This window comes from Suricata suricatta, chromosome 2 (assembly GCF_006229205.1).
Source record: "Suricata suricatta isolate VVHF042 chromosome 2, meerkat_22Aug2017_6uvM2_HiC, whole genome shotgun sequence".
Classification (NCBI taxonomy): Eukaryota; Metazoa; Chordata; class Mammalia; order Carnivora; family Herpestidae; genus Suricata; species Suricata suricatta.
In genome coordinates, this window is record NC_043701.1 from 28,218,377 (window position 1) to 28,234,295 (window position 15,919).

Genomic DNA, 15,919 nt, shown 5'->3' on the forward strand with positions numbered 1-15,919 from the left:
AAAATATTTTACAAACAGGACGTCATTATTTGTATTATACTGTGAGATAGTCATCTAACTTTTTTTTTCATAGGAAATAGAATATCCTCACTTAAAATAATTCTGCAGTGGAGCAAACATAAATAGAAATATGTTGTTGTGCTTTCATTTCTAAACACCCTTGTGTCTATTCTGAGTAACTTAAATAAAAAGAAAAGTGAAAGTAAAGCCTCTTCCAATTCATGCTGCTCCTGCTGGAATGAAAGCCAGTTTGTAGGCTCTGTGCAGGAAGCCTCCCTGTCTTCTGGGTTGCAGTCCTCGCTGCAGGGCAGGGCAAGTGGAGCGATATAATTGTGGGGAGAGCGGATTGGAATCCTCGTGGGAACCCATGTTGGCTTTTTTCCTATTGATTTTCAGACTTGTGTTCATGCATTATTTACAGGGAGCCCAAGAAATCTTCAATGAGTTACCCTGTGAATACGTGGAGCCACATGAATTAAAAGAAGTTTCCCAAAATGGAGGTAAGGGGGAGGAGGATGACTGCATGTATCTTTTACTGTTTTTAACAGTTTCTGTGTTGTAGTATTTTATCACCATAAACCTTTATCATTTGTCACCTACTTTACTAATTTCTTTCTCTTCTGCAAGACCTGAGAAAAGTCTATGGGACGGTGTTAAGTCGCCATCATCATCTTGTCAGGAAAACAGATGGTGTGTACGATCCTGTAGAGTATGACAAATATCCTGAGCGCTACATAAGTCGTTTTAATACTGATGTGAGTATCACATTCAGCTTCTGAGTTGGTTGCTCATAATACACTATTGTTAGGCTGTTTTCAAGGAGAGGAAATATGAGTCTATATATTGTTCCTCAGTTCCCCATATTGACATCTGAATCCTTTGCGTTGGCCTTAGGAGCTGTTGGCTTCCATTGATGTTTGGAGTGGCCTTTGCTTAGTGGTTTTGCTGGATATGTCCTTTGCTTTGCTGTCTCTGTTTCTACTTCGGTCTGCACGTGCCCAATAACTCTAAAGCATTTCCTGTGCGGTACTGTTTTCCATATTAACTTGGACTAATTAGTACTGTTGGCAAAGCACAACGTCCATGAGGTCTCATCTCAACCAAGGTTTATCCCGCCTCTGGGCACAAATTGCACTCAGAACCTCAGCCAGCTATCCTGAGGCACAGCCTTGGTTACAGGGGACTAGAGTGGGTTAGCTACATCAGCACAGACCTGTCCTCACTGTACAAAGGTTACATACCGCTCAAAACCTTCTGATGGGTCTCATCTTTTAAGAACAACGTATTTGTGTGTCCTGTACTCCTTAGTCAAAGTTATCCTCAAAATAAACCAGCAAACCCAAAAAATAAACAAAACAAAAAGTGCATGAATTTATTGTGACAAGGAATGTCTTAAATAACTTTAAGGATGTTTGAATAAGAAGATTCTAGATTCTGGTATGAAATTTAGCTGTTCTAGCATGTAGAGCATGTCGTAGAGACAGGACTCTTACCTGTTGTTTAAGAATGCTTGTGATGCTTGAGAAACAAAAATTATGAAACTAGTTTCAGACTGAAAAATTAAAAATCTGGCAAATTTACATCCCTCCACTTTTCCCCAATCACAGAAGTACTGGTGATTGGATGCATCCTAAAACTTATAGGGACCTAGTTACCATGTATGCATGTATGTAGCACATTTGTCATGGAGCTTACAGATGTTGTCTGATTTAATCTTTACAGCATTCCTTTGAGGAATGGGGTACGTATTATCCCCATCTGACAGGTAAGGAAAATAGAACGCAGAGAAGTTGAGGTAGCATGATGTAGATCACACTACTGATGGTGGAGCTGGAAATAAGAGTGCTAGGTCGCTTAATTTTGCCCTTTCCTTTTTCTTGGTCATGCAGTATGTTAGAGAACAGAAATACCAATATGTTTATGTTCACATATTTACTATCATGGAATAATTCTACACTGAAATATGGGTGGGTATTTATTGTCTTCACCTCACAAAACGACCAACGACATGGCAAATAACGAAGTCAGTTAGAAGTAACATTAAATTATATCTCATGAACTTACTGATAGTTCTCTTTCAGCCTGCTTCACTGAAATTCGCTATTGCCTATCTTGTTGAACTTGGCATTTGCTTTACAGATTGCACCCTATACAACTTGTTTAATTAATGGAATCTATTGGGAACAAAACACCCCTCGATTACTAACTCGCCAAGATGTCCAGAGCCTCTTGGTTCCGGGCAAGTCCTCGGTTGCCGGTGTGGAAGGCTGCCCTGCATTACCACACAAGTAAGGACTTTTCTTCAGTAAAGAAGGCAGTTTTTACCAGCAGGGCCAACTATTTAGGGTATCATCTATAGGAGATTCACATAGCACAGGACTTGGCTAGTAGTGACTAGTTGTCTGCTTTATCCTACTTGACCTCTTGGCAGCATTTAACAGTTAACATTCCTCTTTCTTGAAATTCTCTTCTCTTAACTCCACACGAAGCTCAAAAGTAACCTCAGAAAGATCTGTGTCCCCATACCCTCCTCTCTCTAGTCTGTTACTTTTTTTCTCTGCAGTTCGTGATCATTATTTTCCTATTTATGATTTTTCTTCCTCCCATTAAAATTTGATCTCCTTATGGAAAGCAGCCCTATTTATCTTGGCTTCAAGTACCCAGTACATTGCCTGACATAATTTGCATTCAAGTAATTATTAACTGTTGAATTATATAATTAATCAATAAATATTTATGAACACCTCATCTGCCTGGCACTCTGCTAAGCTGAAGGATAGAGAAAATATATGATTGCTACCCTCAGGCATATAACTGGCAAGAAGTAAATGCCAAGAGAATGCTAGGAACAATAAATAGCACAAGAATTTAGAAGAAACTGGGAACACTGGGCTCAGCAACCTGAGGGGAAAGAGATTTTAAGTGATAGGCTTGGTGCTTGATAAGTACAGAGCCACCAAAGCACAATTTAAGACACAGCGAGCATAACAGTCTAGCTCTAGTGCAGGGCTTATAAAGGCGAATGGGAGCTGGAGACTGGGCAAGAAGTTTTTGGTTAACCAAAACTGGGCTGAGATTTTCTTCTTAATTCTAGAGATTTCCCTGTACTAACATGGAAATTATGTAGTAACTCTATACGCACAGACTCATCCCCACTGTACAAAAAGTTACCTGCAATTCCAAACCTTCTGAGGGGCCACCCTGACCTCACCTCATATGAAGAACAATGTGTCTGTGTGCTCTGTAATCACTGGTCATGCAAAGTCCTCCTCAGAACAGACCTTATGCCACTAGGCAGACTGCAGGTGGTGTAATCAGGTATTCATGAGTTATCTAGAGTTGGCTAAATAGGTTAACTTTAAGTAGGCTGTTTCTGGTGATTTCTCTAGGGAAGGGGTTTTCCACTTTGATTTTTTTCTCCTCCTCCACTGTTTCTTCTTATTTTTGTGTTTGGAGACTAAACCTCATCTTGGGAAGATGGTTTGTGTGCCAGAAGAACACAGTGTCCTGAGCAGTGAACTGTAGGGAAAAGAGCTGAGGAACCCAGGAAATGTTTGGCATCCACACTGAAAGTTGTTCCAAGCACCTTTCATTTTTATTCATTTTAACCTTGTTGAGAAGTTCCACACTTTCATCTGAGTGTTGATGTTATTTTCAGGCTTGTGGCAATATGTGACATTTCAGCTGACACAGGAGGGTCTATAGAGTTTATGACTGAATGTACGACAATAGAGCATCCCTTCTGCATGTATGATGCAGACCAGCATATCATCCATGACAGGTATGTTTGCCGAGGCTGTAGATGATAAGAGATTCACTATAGTACGTCACTTACTTACCTTGGGAAGTAAAGTATGCAGTAGTTTACATTTTTATGAAGGCTATGCAAGTACCAGAGATATGCTCAAACATATTTTAAAAATTGGAAAAAGAACTACATGCAAATGCAAACACTTAAATACACACATATTATATTTAAATGGGAGATGGGTGGCTGAAGAAGGGAAGTATTGTTTGAAAAGTCTTGTTTATTTTCTTGTGTACTTTGGCACACAACTGTAAATTATTATGAAACAAATGTAATGGGGAAGACATCTGGAAAACTCAGAGCTTACAGATTCCATTGTATACATCTGAGTAAAGCGTACTGCTTCTCCTAGTGTGGAAGGCTCTGGGATTCTGATGTGTTCCATTGACAATCTGCCAGCACAGCTTCCAATTGAAGCTACAGAGTACTTTGGAGACATGCTCTACCCGTATGTTGAAGAAATGGTAAGCTGACTGCTAGCATCCACAACGATTCTGTGGCTTTAAATAGAACTGCGGAGTGATCCTAGGAATGTTCTGGTCTTCTGTATCTAAGAAATCTGTTGTAAAACAAAATGCCAGCCCTCCCTCAAAAGTATTTATAGACACTCATTTTATATATTCTGCTAACTTGTCTCATGGGGAATGGAATTACATAACTGCCTTCATAATGAATTATGATAGCATTTATCTTCCATTATTCATATTTTATTAAGAATGTTCATGACACGCGAGATAAGATTTTCCTTTTGTTCACTCTTCCTGCTGTCTAGGTCAATTCATGTGAGAACATTCTTACTGTGCTGTGATTAATAGATTTGAAAAATCAGGAATACAGAAACTTATTGGATGTTAGCCACTAATGCTTAGTTAAGTGACAGCTTTTGTTGTGGTCATTTATTTTTCACTGTAACCAGTGATTGACTACTGAAATACTGTATTATTATCTAAATTCCGTTTTATTTGCCAAAGATAAGTACTCTTATTTCAGTGTTTATTTTATTTATTTATTTTTTAAAGAGAGAGAGGGAGAGTATGCACACGAGCGGAAGAGAGAGGCAGCAGGAGAGAGAGCTCTTCAGAGGCTCCATGCTCAGCATAGAGCCTGAGGTGGGGCTTGATTCCACCACCCTGGGATCATGGCCTGAGCCCAAATCAAGAGCCAGATACTCAACTGACTGATCCACCCAGGCACCCCCAGTTTTTATTTTAAGTGTCCATGCTCTCTTCCTCTGCTGGGAATTTCTATCTTTTCATACCTTATGAGTGTACTGTTCTTTATCACATAGTCAGTTAGAAAATCCACTTTATATTCTTCACATCATGTTTCCAAAATTCTGGGTCAGCTTTGGGTTGAACTCTATTGATTGTCTTTTCCCTTGAAAATGGGTCAGGTCATAGATTTCTGGTTTTCTGCAGCCGAATAATTTTGGAGTGTGTCCTGGGTAATGTGGAGATTCTAGATTGTTATATTTCTCTGCAAAGTGTTGATGAATTTTTGTGTGTGTTTTTTAGCAGACATTTGATTTGATTAGGGTTTTAAAAAATTTTTTATTTTTTAAATGTTTTATTTATTTTTGAGAGCAGAGCGTAAGAGGGAGACACAGAATCTGAAGCAGCTTCCAGGCTCAAGCCATCCGCACAGAACTGAATGCAGGGCTCAAACCCATGAACTGTGAGATCATGACTTGAGCCAAAGTTGGAAGCTTAACCGAGTGAGCCACCCAGAAGCCTCTGGAAAGACAACCTTTAAGAGAAAAGTGAATTCCATATTAGGTTTAAATTGAAAACTCTGTTTCACCTGAGGTGGGGAGTAGCTCAAATAAAAATTCAGCTCTTTGCTTTACGTGGGCTGCTTGACCTGCACATACTCAATTTGGGGGTTATCCTGAGACTTGGAACCGGGTTCACATAAAAGTTGGACTTCACTTTTCCTAAATCTGTGCCTTCTAACATTCCCCACTCATATTCTGGAGGCTGTGGTTGCTCTGAGTTCCATTCCTGTTTCCTTAGATCAGAAAGTAGTGAGCTGGCTGCATATTTCTACCTCTTCGCACCATGTCACCCATCCTTGGCAGTGCCAAAGGCTGAGGAAAGGAAACTACCCTGATGATGATTTCTTCCATGTTTTGACACTTTTCCCAAAACTGCCTGCTATTTTTCATTCTCTGAAGCCCTAAAGTAGTTGGTTTTGTTTGTATTTTGTCCAGAGTTTGTAGTTGTTATCTGCAGGTGAATGGTCTGTTAGAGCTACCCACATACCTAAAATGGAGTGCGTCAGTCATAATACATTGAATCAACTGGACTCTAGTAGCCTTTGGAGTAGATAGAAAGAAGAGCTGTGAGCCTTTGGCTTTAATTCATCTTTCTGAATGCTTAATTTATGTATATTCAGTGCAACTCTTACTTTATTGGGCCAGGTTATGGAAAATGTTGAATACTGGTTTGTTTTATGGATGAATTTGACTATTAATTTCTTGAAATGTCTTTTTGTTTGGCTGCTGTGATATCAATTACCACTTTAAAAAGTTGTTATAAGCTATTTTTAACTCATAAATTATTACGTTTCAAAATTTCAGTTCTAAGTATATTTCTATTGGACCCTACAACAGTTTTTCATTCTTATTTGTCTTAAATCAAAATTACCATTCACTGGGGAGGCTGGGTGGTTCAGTCAGTTGAGCATCTGACTCTTGATTTCAGCTCAGGTCATAATCTCATGATCTTGTAGGTTCAAGCCCCACATTGGGCTCTGTGCTGACAGTATGCAGCCTGCTTGGAATCCTCTTTCTCCTTTCTCTCCCTATCCCTTGCTCTTTCCTTCTCTTTCTCTTGCTCTCTCTTTCAAAATAAATAAATAAACATTAAAAGTAAATGCATTCATCCAGTACAGTTGATCTCATATAGATATTAGGAGATAAGCAAACCAGTTCAATGAATTCCCAGTAAAGTGTGATTGAGGGTTAGTCTATGTAATTGATGGGGGTTAAGTACATTTATTACATAAAATTTTTATTAAAGAAGAATGTTTATTTTTTATATTACATAATAGAATAAAAAATTAAAGTGTTACATATAAGTGATACGTAAGTATACAGCACGTTAAATTATCACAAAGACACCCATGTGAACACTCTAAAAAAATAAGCGATGTTAGCATTCCAGGAGCCCCCCTGTGCCTTTCCCTCTACTGTCCCAGCAGTCCTTTCAAAAGATACCTGCTATCTTGACTTTTACCTATGGATTAGTTTTGCCTTTTGGGGGGAAAATTTTATTTTTTGACAATATTCATCAAAGTTTAAACTCACCCCTGATAATTCCATTAGACGTCTTGGGTTTATGTACTCTGGGTTTTTTTTTCTTAGTTTTCAGTAAATTCTTATCACTTAATATGCATTTTTAATTTTTATTTTTTAATCTTTTTATTTACTTTGAGAAAGAGTGAGAGGTGATGCACGAGTGGGGGCGGTGCAGAGAAAGAGAAAGAGGGAGAGAGAATCCCAAGCAGGCTCTATGTTGTCCGAGCAGAGTCTGATGTGGCTTGATCCCATGAATCATGAGATCGTGACCTGAGCCGAAACCAAGAGTCAGAAGCTTAACCAACTGAGGCACCCTGGTGTCCCTGCATGCTTCTTTTTAATTGAATGCTGGATATTTGTATGTAAAATTTAGAGATGATTTGAGGCTGTGGGTGTTGTGTAATTTTCTCCAGAGAAGACTTCCTTTGTTACTGTCTTGGTTTGGCAGGTAGATTTCCTTTGTTTCTGTCAGGGAGAAAAATCACCTCGATTCAGTGACAGAAGGGTAAAGCCTGACTTTAGATGTTTGGAAACCTGATGTCTTTCAATTTATCATTTATTTTAGAATGCAGTCTTTCAGGATTTCAAGTGAAAATCTGGCATCGTTTGGGGTCCCCTTCAGCAGAACTGAAACTCCAATTTTTATTACACTGTTATTTAAAGTTGGCCATCAGCTCTTCTCAGTTTCTCTGTATCCCAGCTACCATTTCCACATTGACAAGTGTCCCCATGAGAAAGGGGGGACAAATGCCAGACTCATCTCTTTGGGCTTCCTTCCCCAGGATTATGGTGCAACAAGTCTTATCTGTCTTAAAATTTTTTTTCAATTTTAATTCCAGTATAGTTAACATATTAGTATTATAGTAGTTTCATGTGTACAATGTAGTGATTCAACAGTTCTAAACATTACTCAGTGCTCATTTTGCTAAGTGTACCCTTAACTCTATTGACATATCTCATACATCGCTCCACCACCCATCCCCTCTGGGAAGCATCTGTTTGTTCCTTATAGTTAAGAGTCTGTTTTTTGGTTTGTCTCCTTTTATTCCCTTTGTTTCTTTCTTTTGCTTAATTCCACATATGAGGAAAATCGTATGGTGTTTGTCTTTCTCTGACTGACTTATTTTGCTTAGTACTATATTCTCTAATTCCATCCATGTTGTTGTAAATGGCAGGATTTCATTCCGTTTTTGTAAAAAATTTATTTATTATTTTTGAGAGAGAGAGAAAGAGAGCCCAAGCAGGGCGGGGCAGAGAGGGGGACAGAGGATCTGAAGCAGGCTCCGTGCTAACAGCAGCCAGGCAGATGCAGGGCTTGAACTCACCAACTGTGAGATTGTGACCTGAGCCTAAGTCAGATGCTCAACTGACTGAGGCACCCAGGCACTCCAAGATTTTATTCTTTTTTTTTTTTTTATGACCGGATAAAATTTCAGTGTTTTGTGTTTGTGTGTGTGTGTGTGTGTGTGTGTACACCACATCTTTTTTATCCATTCATTTATTGATGGACATTTAGGTTGCTTCCATAATTTGGCTGTTGTAAATAGTGGTGCAATAAACATAGGGATGCACATATCTTTTCTTTCTTTTTTAAAAAATAGTTTATTGTCAAATTGGTTTCCATACAACACCCAGTTCTCTTCCCCACAAGTGCCCTCCTCCATCACCACCACCTCTTTTACCCCCTCCCCCTTCCCCTTCAACTCTCAGTTCATTTTCAGGATTCAAGAGTCTCTCAAGTTTTGCGTCCCTCTCTCTCCCCGACTCTCTTTTCTTCTTCCCCTCCCCCTGGTCCTCCAGTAGGTTTCTCCTGTTTTCCTGTTAGACCTATGAGTGCAAACATATGGTATCTGTCCTTCTCCGCCTGACTTAATGTCCATCACCTGATGAGTGGATCAAGAAGATATGGTATATATATGCAATGGAATATTACATGGCAATGAGAAAGAATGAAATCTGGCCATTTGTAGGAAAGTAGATGGAACCTCGAGGGTGTCATGCTAAGTGAAATAGGTCATGCATATATCTTTTCAAATTAGTGTTGTCATATTCTTTGGGTAAGTACTCAGTAATGGGATTACTGGATCATATGGTAGTTCTATTTGTAATTTTTTGAGGAACCTCCATACTGTTTTGCACAGTGGCTGTACCAGTTTGCAATCCCATTAACAGTAACAGTGTATGAGGGTCCCTTTTTCTCCACACCCTCCCCAGCACTTGCATCTCTTGCATGTATGATTTTAGCCATTCTGACAGATGTAAGGTGATATCTCATTGCAGTCTTGATTGGCATTTCCGTGATGTTGAGCATCTTTTCATGTGTCATGTTAGTCTTCTGTATATCTTCTTTGGAGAAATATCTGTTCATGCCTTCTGCCCATTTTTAAATTATTATTATTTGAGGGTTTTTTAGTGTTGAGTTATATCAGTTCTTTATATATTTTGAATACTAACCGTTTATGAGATATGTCATTTGCAAATATCTTCTCCCAGTCAGTAGGTTGCCTGTTCTGTTGATTGTTTTCATTTGCTATGCAGAAATTTTTATCTTGCTGTAGTCCCACTAGTTTATTTTTGCTTTTGTTTCCCTTGCCTCCGGAGACTTATCTAGAAAAACGTTGCCATGGCTATTGTTAGAAAGATTACTACCTGTGCTGTCTTCTAGGATTTTTGAGGTTTAGGGTCTTACATGTACATCCTTAATGCATTTCGAAGATTTTTTTTTTGCATATGATGTAAGAAAGCGGTCCATTTTCATTCTTTTGCATATAGCTATTCAGTTTCCCAAAAACCATTTGCTGAAAGACTGTCTTTTTCCCATTTGATATTCTTTCCTGCTGTGTCAAAGATTAATTGACTATAAAGTTAAAAGTTTCCTTTTGGACTTTCTGTTTTGTTCTGTTGATCTGTATGTCTATTTTTGTGCCAATACCATACTGTTTTGATGACTACAGCTTTGTAGTATAACTTGAAACCTTTGGTTTTCTTTTTTAAGATTGCTTTGGCTATTTGGGTCTTCTATGGGTCCATAAAAATTTTAGTATTGTTTGTTCTACTTTTGTGAAAAATGCTATTGGTATTTTGATAGGGATTACATTAAACCTGTAGATTGCTTTGGGTAGTATGGACATATTAATATTTGTTCTTCCTGTCCATGAGCATGAAGTGTCTTTCCATTTGTTTATGTCATCTTCAGTTTCTTTCATCAATGTTTTATAGTTTTCAGAGTACAGGTCTTTTACCTCCTAGGTTAAGTTTATTGCTAGATATTTATTCCTTTTGGTACAAATATAAATGGGATTTCTTCATTTCTGTTTCTGCTTCATTATTAGTATATTGAAATGCAGTGGATTTGTGTACATTGATTTTGTATCCCATGACCTTACTGAATTCATGTGTCAGTTCTAGTAATTTCTTGGTGGAGTCTCTAGGGTTTTCTAGATCTAGTATCATGTCATCTGCAAACAGTGAAAGTTTTGCTTCTTCCTTATGAATTTACATGGCTTTTATCGCTTTTTCTTATCTTATTGCTGTGGCTTGGACTTCCAGTATGATGTTAAATAAAGATGGAGAAAGTGGACATCTTTGTCTTGCTCCCAACCTTAGGGAGTAGTTCTCATTCCCCCCCATTAAGTATGATGTTAGCTGTGGGTTTTTCATATAGAGCTTTTATTTTGTTGAGGTATGTTCTTTCTAAACTTATATTGTTGAGGGTTTTTATCCCTCATTATTCATTACTGGATATTATACTTTGTCAGATGCTTTTCCTGCATCTATTGAAATGATCATATGATTTTTATCTTTTCTTTTGTTGATGTGATTACACTGATTTGCAAATATTGAACCAAGCTTGCATCCCAGAAATGAATCCCACTTGATCATGGTGAATGATTTTTTAAAAAATATATTGTTGGATTTTTTTTGCTAATATTTTGTTGAGGATTTTTGCTCTGATATTTTCATCAGAGATATTGGCCTATGCCTATAGTTCTCTTTTATTGGTAGTGTCTTTATCTGGTTTTAGTATCAGGGTAATGCTGACTTCATAGAATCAACTTAGAAGCTATACTTCCCCTTTTATTTTTTGAAATAGTTTGAGAAGAATAGGTATTAATACTTCTATAAATGTTTGTAGAATTCCCCTGTGAAGCCATCTTGTCCTGGACTTATCTTTGTTGGGAGTTTTTTGATTACTTATCCAACTTCATTGCTGGTAATTGGTCTATTCAAATTTTCTGTTGCTTCCTGATTCAGTTTTGGAAGGTTGTATGTTCCTAAGAATTTATCCATTTTTCCTAGGTTGTTCAATTTGTTGGCATATAATTTTTCATAATATTCTCTTACAGTCATTTGTATTTTTATGGTGGTGTTTGTTATTTCTCGTCTTTTGTTTCTGATTTTGTTTATCTGAGTTCTCTCTCTCTCTCTCTCTTTTTTTTTTTTTTGGATGAGTTTGGTTTAAGCTTATCAATTTTGTTGATGTTTTCAAAGAACTATTTCCTGATTTCATTGCTCTGTTCTACTGTGTGTGGGGTTTTTTTTCCATTTCTATTTTGTTCATTTATGCTCTAGTATTTATTATTTCCTTCTTCTACTGGTTCTGGCTCTTGTTTATTGTTCTTTTTCTAGCTTCTTTAGATGCTTATTTGAGATTTTTCTTCTAGGTATAGGTCTGTATTGTTATAAACTTTCCTCTTAGAGGAGCTTTTGTTGCATCTCAAAGATTTTGGACTATTGTGTTTGCATTTTCATTTGTCTCCATGTATTTTTTTTTCTAAGAGAGAGACAGAGACAGAGAATAAGCAGAGGAGAGGCAGAGAAAGACACTCACAGAATCCAAAGCAGTCTCTCTCAGCACAGAGCCCAATGCAGGGCTTGAACTCTCAAACTGGGAGATCATGACCTGAGCCGAAGTCATATGCTCAATGGACTCAGCCACCCAGGCACCTCTCTTTCCATGTATTTTTTATTGTTTCTTTGAGCCATTCATTGCTTCATTATGTAATGCTTGTTATATAATGTTTATGTATTTGTGGTCTTTCCAGATTTTTACTTGTGGTTGATTTCTATTTTCTATGTTGTGATCAGAAAAGATGCACAGTATGAATTTGATCTTTTTGAATTTGTTGAGACTTGTTTTGTGGCCTAAAATGTGATTTATTCTGGAGAATGTTCCATGTGCATTTGAAAAGAATGTGTACTCTGCTATTTTAGGATCGAATGGTCTGAACATATCTGCTAGGTACATCTGACCCCATGTGCCATTCTAACACTGTTTCCTGTTGATTTTCTGTTTGGATGATCTCTTCATTGGTGTAAGGGGTGTGTGTTGAAGTCCCTTACTATTATTGTATTACTATCAAGTACTTCCCTTATGTTTGCTATTCACTGCTCTGTGTATTTGGTTATTCCTATGTTGGGTACATACATATTTATCATTGTTATATTTTTTTGTTGCATAGTTTTCTGAATGATTTTATAGTGTCTTTTGTCTCTTGTTACAATCTTTGTTTTAAAGTCTATGTTGTTTGTTATACATATTGCTATCTCAGATTACTTTTCACATCTGTTTGCATGATAGATTCTCCCTTTCTTCACTTTCAGTCTGCATGTGTCTTTAGGTCTGAAGTGAGTCTCTTGTGGGATCTTGCTTTTTTATCCATTCTGTCACCCTATGTTTTTTGATTAGAGCAAGTAATCCACTTACATTTAAAGTAATTATGATAGGTATGTACAAATGCCATTTTGTTACTTGTTTTATGGTTGTTTTGTGGATCTTCTCTAGTTTTTTCTTCTCTTGCTCTTGTCTTTCATGATTAGTTGACTTTTTCTGGTGATGTATTTGGATTCTTTATCTTATTTATTTGCATATCTATTACTGGTTTTTGATTTGTGGTTTCTACTTAGTTTGTATATAGCATCTTCTGTATGTATCCATCTATATTTAGATGATGGCTACTTAAGTTTGAACCCATTTTTTACCCCTGTCTCTCCCACATTTTAGGTATATGGTGTCATGCTTTACATCCTTTTATTTTGTGATTCCCTTGACTGATTTTTTATAGATATACTTAATTTTTCTGCTTTTGTGCTTTCTACTTTTCTTACTCCTACATATTTCCTTATTTTCCACTCAAGAGTCTCCTTTAATATTTCCTGTAGGGATGGCTTGGTGACCATGAATTTCTTCACCTTTATTTATTTTAGAATGCTTATTTATTTTGAGAGGGAGAGCATGAGGGGGAAGGAACAAAGAGAGGTAGAGAGAGAATCCCAAGCAGGCTCCATGCTCAATACAGAGTCTGATTCAGAGTTCAATTTCACAATGGTGAGATTGTGACCTGAGCTGAAATCCGAATTATAGACTTGCTGGACAGAGAATTCTTGGCAGTAGATATTTTTCTTTCAGCACTTTGATTGTATCATGCCACTGTCTTCTGGCCTACAAAGTTTCTTTTTCTTTTTTTTAAATTGTTTTATTTTTTAAGTGTTTATTTATTTTTGAGAGAGAGAGACAGAGAGATAGAGTATGTGCAGGGAAGGAGCAGAAAGAGAAGGCAACACAGAATCTGGAGCAGGCTCCAGGCTCTGAGTTGTCAGCAGAGAGCCTAACACTGGGCTTGAACCCATGAGTCATGAGATTATGACCTGAGCTGAAGTCAGACACTTAACTAACTGAGCCACCCAGGTGCCCCTGGCCTACAAAGTTTTTGCTGAAAAATCTGCTGATAGCTTTATGAGGTTTCCATTGTATGTAACTGTTTTCTTTTCTCTTGCTGCTTGTAAAATTCTCTCTTTGGCGCTACTTTTTGCCATTTTAATTATATGTGGTTTTGTGTGGATCTCCTTGGGTTGATTTTGCTGGAGGCTTTCTGTGCCTCTTGGATCTAGATTTCTGTTTTCTTCCCCCAATTAGAGAAGTTTTCAGCTATTCTTCAAATAAGCTTTCTTCCCCCTTTTCTCTCTTTTCTTCTGGGATCCATATAATGCAAATGCATTGCACTTGATTGTGTAGCTGAATTCCTTAAGACTATTTTTATTTTGTATTATTTTTTTCTTCCTCTCATCTGCTCAGCTTGATTGTTTTCCATCACTCTGTCCTCCAGTTCTGTGATCTTTTCTTCTACTTTCTCTAGACCACTATTTATTCCATTTAGTGTATTTTTTAAATGCTTATTTATTTTTGAGACAGAGGGAGCTAGAGCATGAGCAGGTGAGAAACAGAGAGATGGGTGGGGGGGAGACACAGAATCTGAAGCAGGCTCCAGGCTCTGAGCTGTCAGCACAGAGCCCGACGCAGGGCTGGAACTTACAGACTGTAAGATCATGACCTGAGCTGAAGTCGGACGCTCAACTGACTGAGCCACCCAGGCGGCCCTCCATCTAGTGTATTTTAAATTTCAGTTATTGAGTTTTTCATCTCTGATTCGTTCTGTTTTATGTTTTCTATTTTGTGGTCAAGGGTCTCACCAAAGCCCTCCACTCTTTTCTCAAATCCAGTGAGTATCTTTATGGCCATTACTCTAAATTCTCCTTAGGCATATTACTTCTGTTTCACTTAGGTATCTTGTGAAAGATGTTTTGTCCTGTTCTTTCATCTGGGACATATTCCTCTATCTCCTCATTTTGTCTAGCTCTCTGTGTCTGTTTCTATGTGTTAGGAAAGTCAGCTACATCTGTTTTTGAAACCAATGGCCTTATGAAGAAGATATTCTGTAGTACCCTGTAGTGCAATGCCCCCTGGCCCCCAGAACCTGGTGCTCCAGGGATGTCTCCTGTGTGCACTGCATACACTCTGCTGTTGTGGCTCAGCTGCCTTTTTCTTCAATCCAGTTGTCTGCTATGGCTCTCTTTGCCTGTTGTGGGCAAGGTTTGGTCACTGTGATGTTAGTACGTTGGTCTGGGGCTGCCTTAGGCTGAAGTCAGGTCAGATCCAACTCCATAAGTCTAACTCCATTGCCAAAGATGCAGTAGCACTGAAGTGCAGTTTGCTTACCCTGCTTTTTCCCCTGGGAAGCTTTTATAGGTGGGCGGGTCCTGCAGCAGATCAGCTATCTGCGCCCAACCCACTGCTAGGGTTACAGTCTGGCTGGTATGTGTGGTTCTCTTTTCTTCTCCCTGGGGTAGGCATCACTTTGGAGTGGTACTGGTCTGTCAGGGCTGCTTGCACACTGCCAGACTTGTGGCACTGCTTTGGATAGGCTCAGATCAAGAGTGTATTAGAAGGGGAGGATCTGCAGAAGCCTGTGCTTTCAGATATGAGATGTTAGCAAGGCTTGCACAGGTCTTCTGTGTGAGGAGACCTCCAGCTGAGGGGGTGTGTCTGCAGGGAACACTTGGGTGGGGCACACTATCAGCAAGTTAGGTAAGGGTGTAGGTGCTATGCTGCTTTCAGGTGGTGGGAAAGCTGATGTAGATAAGCAGCTCCACACTGCTAATAGGACTTGAGTTTCGAATATGAGACAAAAGGGAGAACTGGGGTTGGAGAAGCAGACTATAGTGAGTCTATAGTCTCAGAGGGAGCAGGAGACTATCTTGAGGATATTGGAAAGCTACTGATTGATTTTAAATAGACACAGAAGAAATAATCAAATTTGTGTTGTAGCGTGAAGGTAAATGGAGGGAGAGAGGTGGGAGGTACTTCCCATGGTCTCAGTAAGGCCTAAGTAAGGCTGTAGAATTAGAGACAAACAGTAGAGAAAATGAAGATACACAGGAGTTCAGTGGTTTAGCCATATTCCAAGTCAAATTCAAATCTCATGCTATTTACTAATGGCTCCTGGCCTGCAGGCAGGTCTGGTAGGTGGAGCAGT

At 38.4% G+C, this 15,919-nt stretch overlaps 1 protein-coding gene across 3 annotated transcripts in view; it reads left to right on the plus strand.

Moving 5' to 3' along the window:
• The window catches only part of AASS (aminoadipate-semialdehyde synthase), a 56,433-nt gene that overhangs the window by 17,950 nt on the left and 22,564 nt on the right, over positions 1-15,919 (plus strand). For 2 of the 3 annotated variants that reach the window (XM_029924319.1, XM_029924326.1), the window contains exons 7-11: positions 422-500; positions 628-755; positions 2,140-2,288; positions 3,659-3,781; positions 4,161-4,272. In XM_029924319.1, the coding sequence (XP_029780179.1) occupies positions 422-500; positions 628-755; positions 2,140-2,288; positions 3,659-3,781; positions 4,161-4,272 (591 nt within the window). The remainder of the gene's footprint in view (positions 1-421; positions 501-627; positions 756-2,139; positions 2,289-3,658; positions 3,782-4,160; positions 4,273-15,919) is intronic. The other variant, XM_029924334.1, reaches the window with a different exon arrangement.